The sequence below is a fragment of the Haliotis cracherodii genome, unplaced genomic scaffold (assembly GCF_022045235.1).
Source record: "Haliotis cracherodii isolate W230 unplaced genomic scaffold, xgHalCrac1.p SCAF_10, whole genome shotgun sequence".
Lineage (NCBI taxonomy): Eukaryota > Metazoa > Mollusca > Gastropoda > Lepetellida > Haliotidae > Haliotis > Haliotis cracherodii.
Genome location: NW_027266265.1, coordinates 18,656,898 through 18,676,350, shown reverse-complemented (window position 1 = coordinate 18,676,350; position 19,453 = coordinate 18,656,898). Strand labels below are relative to the sequence as shown.

The window sequence follows — 19,453 nt, the reverse complement described above, 5'->3', positions numbered from 1 at the left end:
ATGCTACAAAAATGAAACTCCACGATGACAGTTAGCCTACATCATGATCATTTGCCATCACACTTTCTTGTGGAAGTATCGTGGTATTTTTGAGTCCTATAAAGCTCTCGAACCCACACGACACCAGTTTGCAGGGACTAGATGAATAGTGTTTTTAAATATTTAACTTAAATACCCACATTTTAAAAACTAGTGGGTAACAGAAATTTGAATACCCACATAGAATTACTGATACCCAATGATTTTAAAATGCATGGGTAAAATACCCACAACACCAAAAGCTTATCTGGAGCTCTGACATAAACTTGTTTGTTTCACATTATTTTCTCCTACAGAATAGTTGGGTAATAGTCAGCTGTCCTCTTTACCTTTAGGAGTGAGTCTGAGGACTCTGGGTTTTCCACACAAAATGTTGTATATGCATTATGAAGATAGTATCATATCGTGCCTTCTGTATCAAGATATGTATAGTATCACGTGACACCTGTATCGTGACATCCCTAATCATAAACATATATATATACATGATATATGAGTTTTTTGTTAATAGAATGATAACAGTAGTTGTTGTCACCTGAAATGCATATTTTAGCCTGAGCAACCTTCATGAAAAGGATGATAATTATGCTATGTTTGTGATGAAGTGTGAATTAAATAGTAGGCCTATATTAATCATTTTTGTTATGATTGATGTAGCATGCTTAATGCTTCACAAATGTATGAATAACATTTATGACTGTGATTGCCCATTAAAAACTGTGCGAGAGAATATGTTTAGGCAGGTCTTTCTTCCACATGAGCAAATCTTATCCTGCTTGTTACTGTTAGATGTCATTAAAAGTATATTAAGATGTGAATGTTTATAATTGTATGTATTTGGATGGAATATGTTCGTAATGTGATGAGTGATTGGCATAATGTGTTTCATTCCAGTATGACAATGACACCTATATCGAACAGTGAAATGCTTAATCAGTTTCTGGAGGACCAAGTACAGAATGGAAGTATCAACCAAAGTGACAGCACCAGCATCCCCACAAGCCTACCATCACCCATACAACAAGGTAGGTTGGAGATGTAGTGCCCAGTACGTCACCACATAGCCCTCGTACCAGGGAAGTTGGCTATATAGTACCCCATGTCCCCAATTCTAGCAAGGTAGGATATATAGTACCACACCACATAGCCCTCGTTCCAGGGAAGTTGGCTATATAGTACCCCATGTCCCCAATTCTAGCAAGGTAGGATATATAGTACCACACCACATGGCCCTAGTATCAGGGAAGTTGGCTATATAGTACCCCATGTCCCCAATTCTAGCAAGGTAGGATATATAGTACCACACCACATGGCCCTAGTATCAGGGAAGTTGGCTATATAGTACCCCATGTCCCCAATACCAGGGAGGTAGGATATATAGTACCACACCACATGGCCCTAGTACCATGGAGCTAGGCTATATAGTATCCCATGTTCCCAATACTAGGGAGGTAGGATATATAGTACCATATAATATGACCTCAATACTAGGATACATAGTACCATACCACATCCCCAATACTAGGAAGGTAGGATATATACATGTCAGAGTACCCCATGTCCCCAATTCTAGCAAGGTAGGATATAAAGTACCATACCACATGTTCCCAATACTAGGAAGGTAGGATATATAGTACAATACCACATGACCCTGATACCAGGTAGGTAGGATATATAGTACAATACCACATGACCCCGATACCAGGTAGGTAGGATATATATTACCATATAATATGACCTCAATACTACATGTACTAGGGAGGTAATGTATATATTACCATATAATATGACCTCACCCCATGTCCCCAAATACTAGGAGGGAGGTTATATAGTACCACGTTACGAGACCCAAATACTAGGAAGTAGGCTATATAGTACCCTACCACATGACCCCAATACTAGGGAGGTAGGATATAGGGTACCATACCACATGACCCCAATACCAGGTAGGTTGGAAAAATAGTACCCCTTGTCCGTAATACAAGGAGGTTATTTAGTACCATGTTACTATACCCAAATACTAGGAAAGTAGCCCATATAGTACCATACCACATGACCCCGATACCAGGTAGGTAGGATATATAGTACAATACCACATGACCCCGATACCAGGTAGATAAGAAAAAAAATTGTACCCCTTGTCTCTAATACTAGGAGGTATGTTATATAGTACCATGTTACTAGACCCAAATACTAGAAGGGTAGCCTATATAGTACCAAACCACATGACCCCCATACCAGGTAGGTAGCATATGTAGTACAATACCACATGACCCCGATACCAGGTAGGTCGGATATATAGTACAATACCACATGACCCCAGTACCAGGTAGGTAGCAAAAATAGTACCCCTTGTCCTTAATACTAGGAGGTATGTTATATAGTACCATGTTACTAGACCCAAATACTAGGAGGGTAGCCTATATAGTACCATACCACATGACCCCAATACCAGGTAGGTAGGATATATAGTACCCTACCACATGACCCCACTACCAGGTAGGTTGGATACATAGTACCATACCACATGACCCCAGTACCAGGTAGGTTGGATATATAGTACCATCCCACATGACCCAAGTACCAGGTAGGTAAGAAAAATAGTACCCCTTGTCCCTAATACTAGTCCCTAAAATGTGAATAACAGGAAGAAAATAGCTATAGGATCCAACTGGATCCCAGGGACCCTGTGTACATTCCCAACCAGTGATGACTGTTTGATGTAATGTTGTGTTCAATGTTGTTATGTTGTTTGTGTTGTCACAGCCGCCCCCCAGGCTCTCCTCGAGCAGGACCTCATCACAAACTTGCTGCAGCAATCAAACGGTGACCAGAGGCCCCAGCAAATCAACACCCAGGTCCTCAACTCACATCCCACAATCTGTGCAGGTATTATCACCATAGTGATAATACTGGGGACCTTGCAATAGTCATAGCAGTTGTATAGATACCATTTTACGTCTTTATGATTCGCATTTACAGAAGTTTTTAAGGGATTGTTTATCATGTGTTTACTGTTCGTAATTTTTTAATAGTCTTCTGTGCAAATGAATTATAGATATTGTCACTATTCAATCCTTACACCTTTTTGTGTAGTAGAAGTGTTGAGATTGATTATTGATCTGATGATGTAGCAGATACATACCTTTTTATTCAAAATCTTGCTTTATCTTTAAGGAATCCAAATAGGTTGGCCATTCTTGACAGGTTCCAGAAAGATTCAGTTCAAACTAAATTGCATTATCTTTGAAGAACTATTATGAAAACGATTCTGTTTCCTATGTTTTAGGTTTACAAGATGGAAGTCAGCTGTTCAGTAACCTATTGAAGCCTCCTGATACAAGTGCTCCTCCCAATAACACTTCCATACAGTCTGTCAGTGAGTACTACAATCAGTCAGTAACCTACTGACACTCCCAGTAACACCCACACAGTCTGTCAGTGAGTACCACAGTCAGTCTGTAACCTACTGACACTCCCAGTAATACCCATACAGTCTGTCAGTGAGTACCACAGTCAGTCTGTAACCTACTGACACTCCCAGTAACACCCATACAGTCTGTCAGTGAGTACCACAGTCAGTCTGTAACCTACTGACACTCCCAGTAACACCCACACAGTCTGTCAGTGAGTACCACAGTCAGTCTGTAACCTACTGACACTCCCAGTAATACCCATACAGTCTGTCAGTGAGTACCACAGTCAGTCTGTAACCTACTGACACTCCCAGTAATACCCATACAGTCTGTCAGTGAGTACCACAGTCAGTCTGTAACCTACTGACACTCCCAGTAATACCCATACAGTCTGTCAGTGAGTACCACAGTCAGTCTGTAACCTACTGACACTCCCAGTAATACCCATACAGTCTGTCAGTGAGTACCACAGTCAGTCTGTAACCTACTGACACTCCCAGTAATACCCATACAGTCTGTCAGTGAGTACCACAGTCAGTCTGTAACCTACTGACACTCCCAGTAACACCCATACAGTCTGTCAGTGAGTACCACAGTCAGTCTGTAACCTACTGACTCTCCCAGTAACACCCATACAGTCTGTCAGTGAGTACCACAGTCAGTCTGTAACCTACTGACACTTCCAGTAACACCCATACAGTCTGTCAGTGAGTACCACAGTCAGTCTGTAACCTACTGACACTCCCAGTAACACCCATACAGTCTGTCAGTGAGTACCACAGTCAGTCTGTAACCTACTGACACTCCCAGTAATACCCATACAGTCTGTCAGTGAGTACCACAGTCAGTCTGTAACCTACTGACACTCCCAGTAACACCCATACAGTCTGTCAGTGAGTACCACAGTCAGTCTGTAACCTACTGACTCTCCCAGTAACACCCATACAGTCTGTCAGTGAGTACCACAGTCAGTCTGTAACCTACTGACACTTCCAGTAACACCCATACAGTCTGTCAGTGAGTACCACAGTCAGTCTGTAACCTACTGACACTCCCAGTAACACCCATACAGTCTGTCAGTGAGTACCACAGTCAGTCTGTAACCTACTGACACTCCCAGTAATACCCATACAGTCTGTCAGTGAGTACCACAGTCAGTCTGTAACCTACTGACACTCCCAGTAATACCCATACAGTCTGTCAGTGAGTACAACAGTCAGTCTGTAACCTACTGACACTCCCAGTAACACCCATACAGTCTGTCAGTGAGTACCACAGTCAGTCTGTAACCTACTGACACTCCCAGTAACACCCATACAGTCTGTCAGTGAGTACCACAGTCAGTCTGTAACCTACTGACACTCCCTGATGCCAGTGCCCCACCCCACACCTTTTCAGTTTGTCATTCAAATTTGAGTTAAAAATCACCTATGGAAAATCTTGTTATTAAACTCAGATGTGTTGTGATTTCAATTGCGTCTTTCACTACTTGAGTTTGAAATTTGAATCGAGAACTTTGTCAAAATAGTATTCAAAGCGTAAACTGGAATAGAAGTCGCCAGTTTGAAACTAGTGTTTGAAGCTAGAGAAAGCTGCTTTCTGATTGGCTAATTTTAGACTTCTTGTTAGTCTTTTCATTGGTATGTCAGTGTTCGCGAAGAGGTTGTTCTGACATGACTTGTAATGGGATGTCGTCAGACCTTGTTTAGCGGTAGCGAGAACTAAGATATGATTTGAATGAGATTGGACTGATCATGTGTTTCAGATCTCTCTGAACAGAGTATAACGGAAGTGCTGCAGCAGATGTTGTCCTCCAGTCAGCCCAAGATGACCCAGGAGACGGGTCACACAGACACTGTACCAATGATAGCCACCACTTATTCTGGTACCAATACCAGCAATTCAGGCTTGTTAAATAATGTGTTTTCAACAGAAGCTGTTACCATGGTGACAACAAACAGCATCACAACTGGAACCTTCACGGTCAATCCAACAACCTCTGTGCCAATGACAAATATTATAAATGTACTTCCTAGTGATGCTAATTTGATACCTGTGAAAAGTGAGCCTGTTCCACCAGGAGGCCAGGTTGCATGTGATTTCACTGTGAAATCCTGTGAAGCTCCTCATCCACCATCAACAGAAACTGGGAACCAGAGTCAGCAGCCAACTATTACTACTAGAATGGTTAATAATGCGTCTTCAAACGACATGAAAATAGTTCCCAGTAAGTGAAATGTGTTTGAACTACTGCATAGATTGGGTGAACACTTTCTATACCTATAGGAGAGGTGCAGTGCAAAGTTTGATTTAGATAAGTGTATGTTTTCATGTTTTGAGCCTCGCTCACTGTTTGTCATATTGTTATATCACTATGACTTTAGATGGCTGCTGTTTGTATTTTGAGTCAACAAACACATCTCAGTATATTTGTTCAAGCATGTAAAACAATAAGACAGTTTTAGAGAAAGGAATAGCTTGCAAACCATCTCTAGATGTCTCAAACTATTGTTACCCTTCTTCTTCCTTCTAGATCCGATGCCGGGGCAACAGCAACGTATGGACCTTCCTGCTGACCTGGCGAACGTGAAACTACAAATGTTCTCACCTGTCTCCTCCTTGCCATCAGGTAATATAGGTCCGCAATCTGTCCTTGAGTCCATCACAAACAGACAAACCAATACAGAGGCCCCGACGTCTGATCCACCCGCCTCCTTCAGCCAGAGTCCTTTCACAGCCAGCTCCAACCTAGTCACGACTAACACCACAAACTTTCTCAATGTGGAAATCCCGGACCAGCAGCAATCCACCATTTCCAGTGAGATTCGGGAGATTCTGATGATGGACACAAGTAAACAGGATTTATCGCTACAAATGAACACTGGCCGAAGTGAGCATTCGATGCTGAGACAAATGTTGACTAATAACGAAGTTGACAATAGTAGTCTGAGCCCAAGCCCTGTGTCGAGCCCTGAAGAAAATGTCCCGGAATCAGCTTCCTCAATATCATCTCCCAATAGCGTTTTCCATGACCCTACCAGTCAGCTGACACTCATCAACAGGTCTGCCGAACTGCATCTACAAGATGACGATGCTGCCAATGATTTGTGGAATACAGCAAATTTCAAGCAGGACCCTGTCGAGGCTGACGTCCCCAACAAAGTCCAGAAGTCCTCACACAACTCTGATGCACACACAAGTCTACAGTCTGAGATATCGGTTGAGAAGTTGTTTGATGCAGGAGGGGCAGAATCCACGATGAACTTTAAGTTTACCAAGTTTGGACAGGAAAACCAAGCTTTGTTTACTTTTGGTTCGAACACTCAGACTGTTAGCCCGAGTCCTGCAGACGCCAGGTATTATAGGCTTGGGCATTTGTCGGGCATTTGTTTGTGTAGAGTTGTGTAGCATAAGGATTGCAGTGACGCCATAGTCAGCTTCAGATTGTATTAACTTCGTAGTTTGTGCTATAAAGCTGTTGAATATGTTCGCTTGTTCTGTTATTGTGTTGTTAGTTGATGTAGTGATCAGGTTAGAAGATAACAAATGACTATAATTTCATAACTCTTTTAATATTGAAGGTAAATATTTTCTTAGATAATGCTTAAAATGCATGGATGGATGACGTAATAGTTTGTCATCTTGAGATGATTTCTAACAGCATCTTTGCCTCTCATAAGCATGATGAGTCATTTTAAAAACTAAGTCCAGAATTGATGTCTATGTTGGTTAGTTCCTCACCAATATTTATTATCATCTGTTCCTCTCTTGTCTCTATAGGCCAGCTCAGCACCTCACTCCAGCACCGACAGAAACTGGTTCCCTCAAGTCTATGGCCCCGCCTATACAGAGGCCTCGCAAGGTGAAGGACACTGGGTTGGGGGCACAGTTCCCTGCTCGTACCCAGCAGTATGAGTTGCGGATAATATCGCAGCCGGAGGAGCAGCACCGAGCACGTTACCTGACCGAGGGCAGTCGTGGGGCAGTCAAGGACCGTTCCCAGCAGGCACATCCTGTCATAAAGGTGGGGCTTTTTGTTCCCACCGCCATGCTTGCGTGCGCAGTAGGGATCTACTATGATGCTCCATGCATCCCATAGTTGTTTGTGAGTTATGTCCACAACTTAAGAGATACTCAAGACTGAGTTTAAGAATGGTGCCCTTAATTATTTATTCCAGAGAAGAGGACTTTAGTGTGTATTAATTTCACATTTAATCATTTTTTCCTGATGGCATAAAGTGACTGTAGTGCCTATCTCTTCTTAAGGATTTAATGGACCCTTTTTTTTTAGATATGTTCACAGCTTTATGATATATATCACTACTATAGGGATAAATTGTTTGATAGGCATTACTTAGAATTTGACGGATGACAAGGTAGATACAATTTTTATGGATATCAACTTCTTTGATAATGTAAAGAATGTAAAAAGAGATGTTTCGGTATAGATCCTTATACTGTTGTCAAGAAACGTCGCTTTCTACAGTATTAAAGAAGTTCTTTTCCATAAAAATTGTGTCTACTTTCAGTTGACAACGGTATAAGGATCTACCTTGTACTATGGGGATAGTGACAACGCTGTGTTCTTGTGTTCATATGGATCCAATAATTTTATAAGAACTATTTTAAAATAATATGATTTCCTGAAAAATCTTCAATGATCTTCAACCAGACTGAATCATTCCCCTGTGTTCACAAGCTGACCTGTGACAATCAGGGTTAGAATTGGCCTGCAGACGCCCATACTTGTTGTAGGTGGTGACCAACGGGATCCGAGGGTCAGACTCACTGACTTGGTTGATGCATGTCATCGATATCCATCACTGGATTGTCTGGTCAAGACTTGATTATTTACAAACCGCTGTCATATAGCTGGGATATTGCTGAGTGCAGCGTTAAATAACACAAGCCAGATGTAAATGACCAGATATGTGAACACACCTGAATACAAAGATATTAACTGGTGACAAAGATATGGTTCATATTGACATATTCATCAGTAACTGCAATGACACAACAGTATTGGGAAAGAAATACTTAATTTATGAGCTCTTAATAACCATTTCAAGTAAAATATATTTCCAAGTAGCATTCTTGGCACTTACAGTTGAGATGCTAGATTGTAATTCTTGTAAATCTTTAAGCTATTGCGAACTAATTTTGCCCTTGGTGTTTGATATTAACCTTGAACTTTGACTTTGCAGCTTATTGGCCACAGCGACATTGTGAGTCTTCAGGTGTTTGTGGGTAATGAGACTGGGAGGGTGAAGCCTCATGGCTTCTACCAAGCCTGCAAAGTGTGTGGCAAGAACTCCACCCCCTCTAGGGAGAAGGAAATAGATGGCACTGTGGTTATAGAAACGGAAATGACACCAGCAAGTGAAATGACAGTCAGGTACTAAGTTTGTTTTATATTCAATAGGAAGTATTGCTTATTGTATGTATTGGGTATGCCAGGTTCTAATATGAAATAAACATGTGATTCTAGATGTCCCCACAGAGGACATGGTTACAATTGGGCCCCAGCACTCTGTCTGTTGCCTTTCATAAGAAGTGGCTCGTCACGCCGGGGTTCGATTCCCATCATGGGTACAATGTGTGAAGCCCATTTCTGGTGTCCCCCACCGTGATATTGCTGGAATATTGCTTAAAGCGGCGTAAAACCATACTCACTCACTCACTCACTCACTCACTCACTCACTCACTCACTCACTCACTCACTCACTCACTCACTCATAAGAAGTGACTAAGTTGGATCCATTGGTCATGCTCAGCATAGCTCAGTGACTTGTTTGATTGTGTGGCATTCTGACCCCAGTGATGTAGCTCATTAGATCAACCACTGGTTTGTGTTGCGTAGACCGATCTTTTACAGGCAGATGCAATACAGAATAAATTGCTGATGGTGCATCGAGCAAAACAAAACAAATTTTACATAATTTTACTGTAGAAAATAGCTTTCATGTATTCACTGAACAATCGACAGATGACTCATGCTAATGTTGTAAAAAATGTTGGTATGGATTTCTACAACACCAACTCTCTTCTCTTAAGTGTGGACTGTGTTGGCATCCTTAAACTCCGTAATGCGGATGTGGAGAAGAGAATTGGAGTTGCTAAAGCTCGGGCAAAGAAGAAAAACAGCACAAGGGCACGGCTGATATTCCGAGTTACCTTCCAAAAACCTGACGGCAACTTCCAGACACTTCAAGTGGCATCATCACCCATCATCTGCAGTAAGTACATCAGGCAGTGTGTGTGCCTCTTGCATGAACTTTCCAGCACACACATTGCCAAACAACAGTTTATTAATTATGGCAATTGTGTGAGGATTACTTAATCAAACCAAAGAGTAGACTGAGAGTAACTATCGGCAAGGAAACTCAGCCCTGGATCGATCATTTGGTTTTTGTAAGAGTAGACTGAGAGTAATTATCGGCAAGGCAACTCAGCACTGGATCGATCGTTTGGTTTTTGTAAGAGTAGACTGAGAGTAACTATCGGCAAGGCAACTCAGCACTGGATCGATCGTTTGGTTTTTGTAAGAGTAGGTACATATATTATTTTGAGCAGCTACCGCTAGTTGCCGTGTATGCCAGATCTTTGTAAGACAGTGCAGTGTGTGTCATGTCTGTGAGGAGCCCCTGGGACAGTTTCCTGGTCAGTGTGTGTTTCAAGTGATTAGCCCTTGCCAAAGTGGCCAACAATCTAAGACCTTTATTACTTTGGGGTTTCCTCCAATGTTAAGCTGATGCACTATGATCTAACTGAAATAGTGGCATTTTACCTCAGTCACTATGCAAGCCATTCCAAAATCAGGCAGATTAGCCCTACTGAATCTTGATGCTATATGTGAGAAGTATGTGTGACAACTACTGAATCTTGATGTGATCTTGATGAATGTTGAATCTTGATGTGAGATTTACATGTGGGTGTTGTGTTGTTAGCCCTACTGAATCTCGATGTGAGATTTACATGTGGGTGTTGTGTTATAAGCCCTACTGAATCTCGATGTGAGATTTACATGTGGGTGTTGTGTTATTAGCCCTACTGAATCTCGATGTGAGATTTACATGTGGGTGTTGTGTTATAAGCCCTACTGAATCTCGATGTGAGATTTACATGTGGGTGTTGTGTTATTAGCCCTACTGAATCTTGATGTGAGATTTACACGTGGGTGTTGTGTTATAAGCCCTACTGAATCTCGATGTGACATTTACATGTGGGTGTTGTGTTATAAGCCCTACTGAATCTCGATGTGAGATTTACATGTGGGTGTTGTGTTATTAGCTTTACTGAATCTTGATGTGAGATTTACATGTGGGTGTTGTGTTGTTAGCCCTACTGAATCTTGATGTGAGATTTACATGTGGGTGTTGTGTTATTATCAGCCCAGCCAGTGGGGCAGCCTGAGATCAGCCGGATGAGTCTGGAAGAGGCGCCGACAACTGGAGGTCAGGACCTGTTCATCATCGGGAAGAACTTCCTGAAAGGCACCCAGGTGAAGTTCCAGGAGATCTCTGTGGAGGACGGCAAGACGCTGTGGGAGAGGGAGGCTGAAATCGACCAAGAGTATTTCCAACAGGTAGGCACAGAAACAAATATTGTTTGGTAAGAATTTAAGATGCAACCATCATGCTTGTCTGTTCAATCTTTCACAATAATTGCACTGATATGACATAACGCTGCTCATGGCTGCTTCCAATGAGTTAGATAATGGAACATAGGTGTGAAGTAGGTAAACAGCATGAAGCAAATGTTTAAGTGATACTTACCAAACATATTTCCCCCGATAGCCATGGATAAAATGTATACACTAGCATCTAATAGAATGACCTCTGGGAATTCTGGGTATAGGTCCCCAACCTGTACGTGTCATAGGAGGCGTCTAACCCGTGAAGATCCAGGGTAGAATGGGTCTTCAGCAACCCATGCTTGCCTTAAAAGGTGTCTATGCTGGTCGTACGAGGTGACTAAAGGGATTGGGTGGTCAGGCTCGCTGACTTTGTTGATGCATGTCATCGTATCCAATGGTGCGGATCTATGCTCATGACGTCCATCGCTGGATCATCTGGTCCAGACTTGATTATTTACAGACAGCCGTCATATAGCTGGAATATTGCTGAGGGGGTGTTAAACAAAGAAAACCATCTATCTAATAAACATCAACTATAATAGATGTGAGGTCAAAGCACCTGTGGCTATGCCAATATCTACTTGCAGACACATTTAATCTGCAAGATTCCTGAGTACCACCTGAAGAGCATCTCGAAACCCATCTTGGTGCAGATCATCATCCACTGTCGAGGGAAGATCAGTGACCCCCAGGAGTTCTATTACAACCCATGTAAGTACAGCAGTTACCTCCCCTTGTTCTTCCCAGCCCCTACTGGCCATAACCTCCTTCATACTGTGAGCGGCTTGTTGTCTTACTTTTTAAAATAGATCTAAAACATTTCTGTCTATCAACACAGTAAATCTAAATGTAGTGTTGACCATTCAACGTTGAGCATATGTGATAACATACATATGTGTACTATCCTAGACGTGTGACATCCTTACCCCATTGACTTTTCAATTAATTATTTTTCAAATGGTAATTTGTAAATCATGGGGTTTGAAATTGGAATGAATTCATGTTGGTATCTATGTGCTATGAAATTCCCCCTTCTATATCTGTGTGTGGGGTAGGATTGGTTATCAACACTCCCATTGGTACCCAAATAACAGGGGTCTCCATAGCAACAAAATACTTTTGCCATAAAGGCACTTGATGCCAAGATGAATCCATTCCGAGACAGCTTCTTTTAGACACATGTATGCCCTTACAGTATTAATGAGGGATGCTTGCTATCACAGCATTGCCATATACAAGCATGAGCTTCTGCCCCCTATGGCGCTAAATACCGCCATACTTTGGCTCCAAAGTAATCCTTCTGCAATGTTTTCCTGCAAAAGGACAACAGTTTGGCATCGGAATTGGTAAGGTTATGCGTGTGTCAGCAAGGTCAGTTTGTCCCAGCAAGGCTCAGGCAGGTTCTACGTCATCGAGATGTAAGCTCAGGAGAAGTGGGGATGCATCCATCACTGGGTAGGTCTTCAGCATGTGTTGTGGCTATAGAACACTGTATGCTTGGGTGTGGTTTCAATGGTTTGGAACGTAATCAGATCTTGAAACAAGTCGACCGCACGTCAGTTTGAAATAGGAAGGTGAAAAGTTCTTCATAAGACCATGTAATTGTTTTCGTTTGTGAATGTATCTTATCTCAAGATATCGGTTGTGTAGTCTGCTTGAGCCTTAGCTGATCCTGTGTACCCAGACAAAACCAAACTGGCATCCATTGCTTAAGCAATTCATATGCTCATGTTATACAATGTTAACCTGAAATGTTAGATTTCAGCCTGTAAATTCTAGCTGCTAAGTATCTCCCTTGCTGTTAAATAGGAAAAACACTTATGGTACTTTTCACACAGATTAAGACAAGGGAATTGTTCTGGATGCTGGAGCATGTTTTGGCTATAAGGTTCATAAATTAATCAGTTTCCGGAACAGTTCCGTGGACTCTCTGTTGACATAAAATTATGCCATAAATGGAAAATAAAAACTTAAATGTTTTACATGACATACTTTTTCTGAATACACCTTCGCAGATTAACATGTACAACAGTAGACAGTAACTGACTATTTGGAACGGCAAATTTGCCATTTGACCAGTTTTAAAGAAAAGGGAGAGACTTGGCAGTCTAGGTTGCTGAGCTCTTGGATGCCTTGATCTGATCTTATTAAAAGATCGATAGTTGGACGTTGATGTTAGCGTCATTGGAGAGATGGGAGTCTCATGCTACGGAGGTACTGTAAGAACAGATTTTGTTGTTTATTCTTTATTTGAAGCGTGAGACATGTGGTTGGGCAGGGGACTATAGGAGTTTGGCCTCCACCTCAAAAACAATCTTCCAAATAAGTCTCACTCATGGAAAGCAATTCTTTCAACCATGTGTCTCATTGACATGGCTCTGTTGTGAAGCAACTATTCCATATTTCAAAAAAAGGTGACTTTCCATGTAAATGTGACTCCATTTTGAGAAGCAAAGTGATCTATGTAAAATCCTGTTGGTGATGTGTACTAAAGCAGTGGTCGCAATGGGAGAGTGATGTCTGTCATGCTCAGTCCTAGCCATGATTGATGTTGAAGCAGCTGAGGTTTCCTCCTGAGAGCATGGGAAGGGGAAACACCACAATACCTATGCATGACAGTGTCATATTCTTGGGCTCTGACAACATGTTGTTTTTCTGTCTGAAACACATCACTCTAAATACTAAATGTAAGCATGCGGAATGCAGGTAGTTAGAGGTTACCTGAAACAATGTCTCTGATCAACTGTAAATACAACTATATCATAACCTTGGTATGAGTATCTAATAACCAGATTTCTCAAATAGTGTGCCATACTTTACTCTAGTTGTCTAAACAAACTTTACTGAACATGCAGAATAATAATGTGTAAGTCAAACCCCATAGTATTCTTCTTTAGCTACATCTATTTCTCAACTTATTGTATCTGCTTGAGGATTTTACAAAGATCTATTCAAATTGCAAGTCAGTAAATATTATTGTCTAATAAACATGGCATAAGACAGGTGGACTTCCTTGCACTACACTCATGGACAGTGAAAACTCATAAATAACCAGTCCTTAAGCATGTTAAGAAAATTCTATAGCCGCAAACTTTTAGATTTAAACATATTTAACGTGAGAGATTTTCAATGGGATGTTGAGGTTAAATTGTTAAACACGTTATTGCTAAGAGTTTAAGAATATGAATATTATATATATGGAGTAAAGTATATTCATGTTAAAAATCTTTGAGTATATACAAGGACACAACTTCTTTCATAGACTATTAATGCACAACAACAACCTACTCAAATCATTGGGCTAATGTTACCTGTGGAGTTATGTCACCAGTAGCTTTGTTGATGCCTAAGTAACATTTGAAGCCCCTGCACTTTCTGTTTCAAAAGTCAAATTAGCGTTGTCAAATATACAGGTAACATAGCTCTACATTAAAATGAGAGTATGTTTTTCAAGATTGGTTTTGCATTGCAAGGAGCAAGGGAGATAACTCAACAAATTATAAAAATGTCTGATTATCCACCTGAGACTTTTTCATTTGTAAGTCTACTTTATTGTGTAGGAGTTGCGATTGTCTAAGCATTAAGGGCAGTTGTGGAACAGCAGTTTCATTAGGAGATATGGGGTTTGACTGTCAGGTGAAAATTGATATCCTGCAAGTGATAAGTAATGATAAACATTGTTGTCTGAGGAAATGATGTTATTAGCATGTGTGCGCATCTGAATCCAAAACACTGAATGTTATCTTCTCTGAATGTCTGTTGTGGCATGTTGTAACCAACTAACATGCTGTGTTCACCCAAACTACTCCGAGGTAATGGTTCCAGCCAATCCTGCCAAGTACACTGCTATGACGGGACTCTGCTTGCTACACAACCTGCCCCTGCCCCCCACTGTGTTTCATGCTACTTATATATCCAAACCTTTGTATATGGGGGGTAAAGGGGAATCTTAATCATCTTGTAATCTTCCCTTAGACTTCCGGATCCCAGGCTGAATTGCCTTTGTGTTCTGACCTCTTGAGGTCAAAGGTGAAAGTGCAAGTGTTCGTTGTTCTTCTTCCATGTGAGTCGCCTCACTCGGATGCAGGTGGATCACTAGGGATGCTATCTCCTCACATACCCTATTCCATTGCCTCAAACCATGTACTAACATCACCTCTTTATGGAAACGCAGAGAAAACCTCATCAACACGTACTTTCGATCACAGGAAACAAACATCATTTTGTTTAGTCTGTCAGGTCTAACGAAATGTCTTTTCAAAAACTGATTCCAAATCACTCCTTTTCCTCGTCTATGTGACCTATGCTTCTATGGTTGTCTACTACCTTTCTAGTCAGTCCGTTCATCTTTGGCTTACTTTCGTCTGTGCTGGTAAAGGAAACAGGTTAATCTATAGAGGTGCTCCAAATGGAACCAATATGATGCAAGTCAGGACAGGATTCTGTGTCTCCACAGTTGGACGCCAGGCCCCCTCCACAAGCATTGGCAATTCTCTTTCCCACCCACCCGCTCTGCAGTACACCAATGACACACGATGTTTGTCACAACACACACATTGTACACATTATAAAAGTATTTCCAGAAATTATTGAGAATTTGTGGTGTTGGTAGTGGTACACATCCAATATATCAGGTGATGCAGTTTAACTTACCTGCAGTAACTAGAGTTGTCTCCCTAGTCAAAGTGGCTCAGTTTATAGCATTTGAAGGAAGTGGATTAAAACGAGTGTTTGCAGTGAGCAATAAGTTGGCAGACTTTGTAATTTTTCAGAGAGACATTGCATAGAATTCTCAATAATTTCAAGAAATACTAAACATGCTACAATTGACATGAACATTCTGACTCTAATTGGTTAATTGTGTATCAGTCCTGTCACTAGAAGATGTTCTTGGTTATTTGTTTCCAATGGTAACAATGACAAGGTTTGAAATTTACATTTGATTGTTTCTGTAGTCAGACCGCTTTTGGTTGGAAACCGATTTGATACTCTTTGCGTTCTTCTTCTTTTAATTATCCTGAATCTTATCTTTCATTACATGAATCTTTCTTCTTTTTTGTGATTTGATCAAAACCAAATTCCTTCTCTTTGTGACTCCGGGCCTTGTTCCACAAAGGGACAGTAGCACCACGACAGTCGTATGTCTATGTTAAAGTATGGAAGTTACGATCATCGTCTTAACGCTACAATTGCTTTGTGGAACGGGGCCCTAGCATGGCAAGTTGTAACAAGGCAGCTGTTCGTAACACATGTTTATGTGGTCAGCTTTTTACTGCTTTTGCTATGTGAGTTCCAATAACTCTTAAACTAATTTTAACAAGTTATTTTGGTCATTTGCGCTTCGATGAAATGATTTTTATTTCATAAAAATGCAAATATCAAACTTTGTGTTCATTGTTACAATTGGTTGTTTGTGTTGGTAGTCACTGATCAGGGAGCAGCTCTTTGTTCAATTTGAGGATGTCTAACCTTAATGACACAACTGACCTTTCATGTTCTTGATAAATATCAAATATACATGTAATGAAAATGGTTTTGCTTCGTAACTGTGTCCTTCACAAAAACAAGTGATAGGTATAATACTGTAACTAGCATGATGCCAGCACTCACACAGCCCACCCAAGTTACCCATGCAAGTTGTGGGTAGTAGGAGGGGAGGGGATGTCACACAGGATGCAAGTTGTGGGTAGTGGGAGGAGAGGGGATGTCACACAGGATGCAAGTTGTGGGTAGTGGGAGGAGAGGGGATGTCACACAGGATGCAAGTTGTGGGTAATAGGAGGGGAGGGGTGTCATACAGGATGCAAGTTGTAGGTAGTGGGAGGGGAGGGGATGTCACACAGGATGCAAGTTGTAGGTAGTGAGAGGGGAGGGGATGTCACACAGGATGCAAGTTGTGGGTAGTGGGAGGAGAGGGGATGTCACACAGGATGCAAGTTGTGGGTAGTGGGAGGAGAGGGGATGTCACACAGGATGCAAGTTGTAGGTAGTGAGAGGGGAGGGGATGTCACACAGGATGCAAGTTGTAGGTAGTGGGAGGGGAGGGGATGTCACACAGGATGCAAGTTGTGGGTAGTAGGAGGGGAGGGGATGTCACACAGGATGCAAGTTGTAGGTAGTGAGAGGGGAGGGGATGTCACACAGGATGCAAGTTGTAGGTAGTGGGAGGGGAGGGGATGTCACACAGGATGCAAGTTGTAGGTAGTGGGAGGGGAGGGGATGTCACACAGGATGCAAGTTGTAGGTAGTGGGAGGGGAGGGGATGTCACACAGGATGCAAGTTGTAGGTAGTGAGAGGAGAGGGGATGTCACACAGGATGCAAGTTGTAGGTAGTGGGAGGGGAGGGGATGTCACACAGGATGCAAGTTGTGGGTAGTAGGAGGGGAGGGGATGTCACACAGGATGCAAGTTGTAGGTAGTGGGAGGGGAGGGGATGTCACACAGGATGCAAGTTGTAGGTAGTGGGAAGGGAGGGGATGTCATATGGGACACAGCTTGTGGGATGTGTGAGAGCACACATCATGAGCTCCTGCCCCCTGATCCTGACATTTGTGTGTTGATTACCATGGCAGTCTGGGGACCCGCATTAATCTGTTTCTTTGTCCACTTGAAGTGCCGACCCAACAAGTGGAAGTTCCAATGGAAACAGATCAGAGTCAGAGCAAGAATGCCTTGCCATGTGTTTCACCAGGTGAGTAGTTCTGCCATGCTTAGTTAGAACATGCATTGTTAGAGCATGCTCAGTGCTCTGGTTGAACATGCTCAGGTTGAACATGCTTAGTTATAACATGTTAAGTTAAACATGCATGGTTAGAACATGCATAGTCAGAACATGCATTGTTAGAGCATGCTCAGTGCTTAGGTTGAAGATGCTCAGTTTGAACATGCTTAGTTAGAACATGCATAGTTGAACATGCATGGTTAGAACATGCATAGTCAGAACATGCATTGTTAGAGCATGCTCAGTGCTTAGGTTGAACATGCTCTGTTAGAACATGCTTAGTTAGAACATGCATAGTTGAGTGAGTGAGTGAGTGAGTGAGTATAGTTTTACGCCGCTTTTAGCAATATTCCAGCAATATCACGGCGGGGGACACCAGAAATGGGCTTCACACATTGTACCCATGTCGGGAATCGAACCCCGGGTCTTGAGCATGACGAGCGAACGCCTTAACCACTAGGCTACCCGACCGCCCTCATGCATAGTTGAACACGCATTGTTAGAACATGCATGATTAGAACATGCTCAGTTTGAACATGCATAGTTGAACATGCATAGTTAGAACATGCATAGTTGAACACGCATTGTTAGAACATGCATGATTAGAACATGCTCAGTTTGAACATGCATAGTTGAACATGCATAGTTAGAACATGCATAGTTGAACACGCATTGTTAGAACATGCATGATTAGAACATGCTCAGTTTGAACATGCATAGTTTGAACATACATAGTTAGAACATGCATAGTTGAACATGCATAGTTAGAACTTGCAGTCAGAACATGCATTGTTAGAGCATGCATAGTTAGAACATGATCAGTTTGAACATGCATAGTTAGAACATGCATAGTCGAACATGCATAGTTAGAACATGCATAGTTGAACAAGCATAGTTAGAACTTGCAGTCAGAACATGCATTGTTAGAGCATGCATAGTTAGAACATGATCAGTTTGAACATGCATAGTTAGAACATGCATGGTTAGAATGTGCGTTGAGCATGTGAAATGTGGGTACTGTTTTTAATCTGTGGTGAATCCTGTTTTCTTTTCAATGTCATCCCTTCCCATCAATTCTTTTTGAAAGATGAGTGTTTAAAAATATTCATGAGAGGAGCCCCAAATTTGTATTTGTATTGTGTTTCATTTGCTTAGTAGTAATGGCATGATATGTTTCATGAACAATGATAAAATTGATTTTGAAAAGAAAAACTTGTAGAAAACATAGAGTCATAGAGTCACTGGAAGCATGTAGAACATGTATTTTTTACTGTAGTTGCTCTGGAGTTGAACCGACTGGTGGAAAGGACTCAGAGCACCCCAACTACCAACGCCAACCTGTTCCAACTACCCCCGGGGACTGTTGATGGCATCACCCCCATGGCAGCTGTCCACCAGGGGATCCCCACCCAGGCAGTACAGCCCTTTGTCAAGCAGGAGATGGTCTCCACACCCATGGAGACATCGCAACAACAGCAACAGCAGCAGCAGCAACAACAGCAACAGCTGCCACAACAGCAGCCACAGGTTGCCAACAGTGTGTTCAGCAAGACCCTGTTTGAGTTACTGAATGCTTCAAACCAACAGGTTCCACAAAGTAAGATTCTGGTGTACAAGAAACTGGCAGTTTGGCAATCATT

The 19,453-nt window shown here is 41.8% G+C and overlaps 1 protein-coding gene across 6 annotated transcripts in view; it reads left to right on the top strand.

The window, feature by feature from the left end:
- The window catches only part of LOC139454164 (nuclear factor of activated T-cells, cytoplasmic 1-like), a 40,560-nt gene that overhangs the window by 18,061 nt on the left and 3,046 nt on the right, over positions 1-19,453 (top strand). For 5 of the 6 annotated variants that reach the window (XM_071235706.1, XM_071235702.1, XM_071235704.1 and 2 more), the window contains 12 exons: positions 934-1,064; positions 2,806-2,928; positions 3,329-3,418; positions 5,221-5,682; positions 5,989-6,811; positions 7,236-7,479; positions 8,660-8,850; positions 9,510-9,691; positions 10,847-11,040; positions 11,679-11,802; positions 17,706-17,783; positions 19,090-19,410. In XM_071235706.1, coding sequence (XP_071091807.1) covers positions 935-1,064; positions 2,806-2,928; positions 3,329-3,418; positions 5,221-5,682; positions 5,989-6,811; positions 7,236-7,479; positions 8,660-8,850; positions 9,510-9,691; positions 10,847-11,040; positions 11,679-11,802; positions 17,706-17,783; positions 19,090-19,410 — 2,962 coding nt within the window. In that variant the 5' untranslated portion in view covers position 934. The remainder of the gene's footprint in view (positions 1-933; positions 1,065-2,805; positions 2,929-3,328; positions 3,419-5,220; positions 5,683-5,988; positions 6,812-7,235; positions 7,480-8,659; positions 8,851-9,509; positions 9,692-10,846; positions 11,041-11,678; positions 11,803-17,705; positions 17,784-19,089; positions 19,411-19,453) is intronic. The other variant, XM_071235707.1, reaches the window with a different exon arrangement.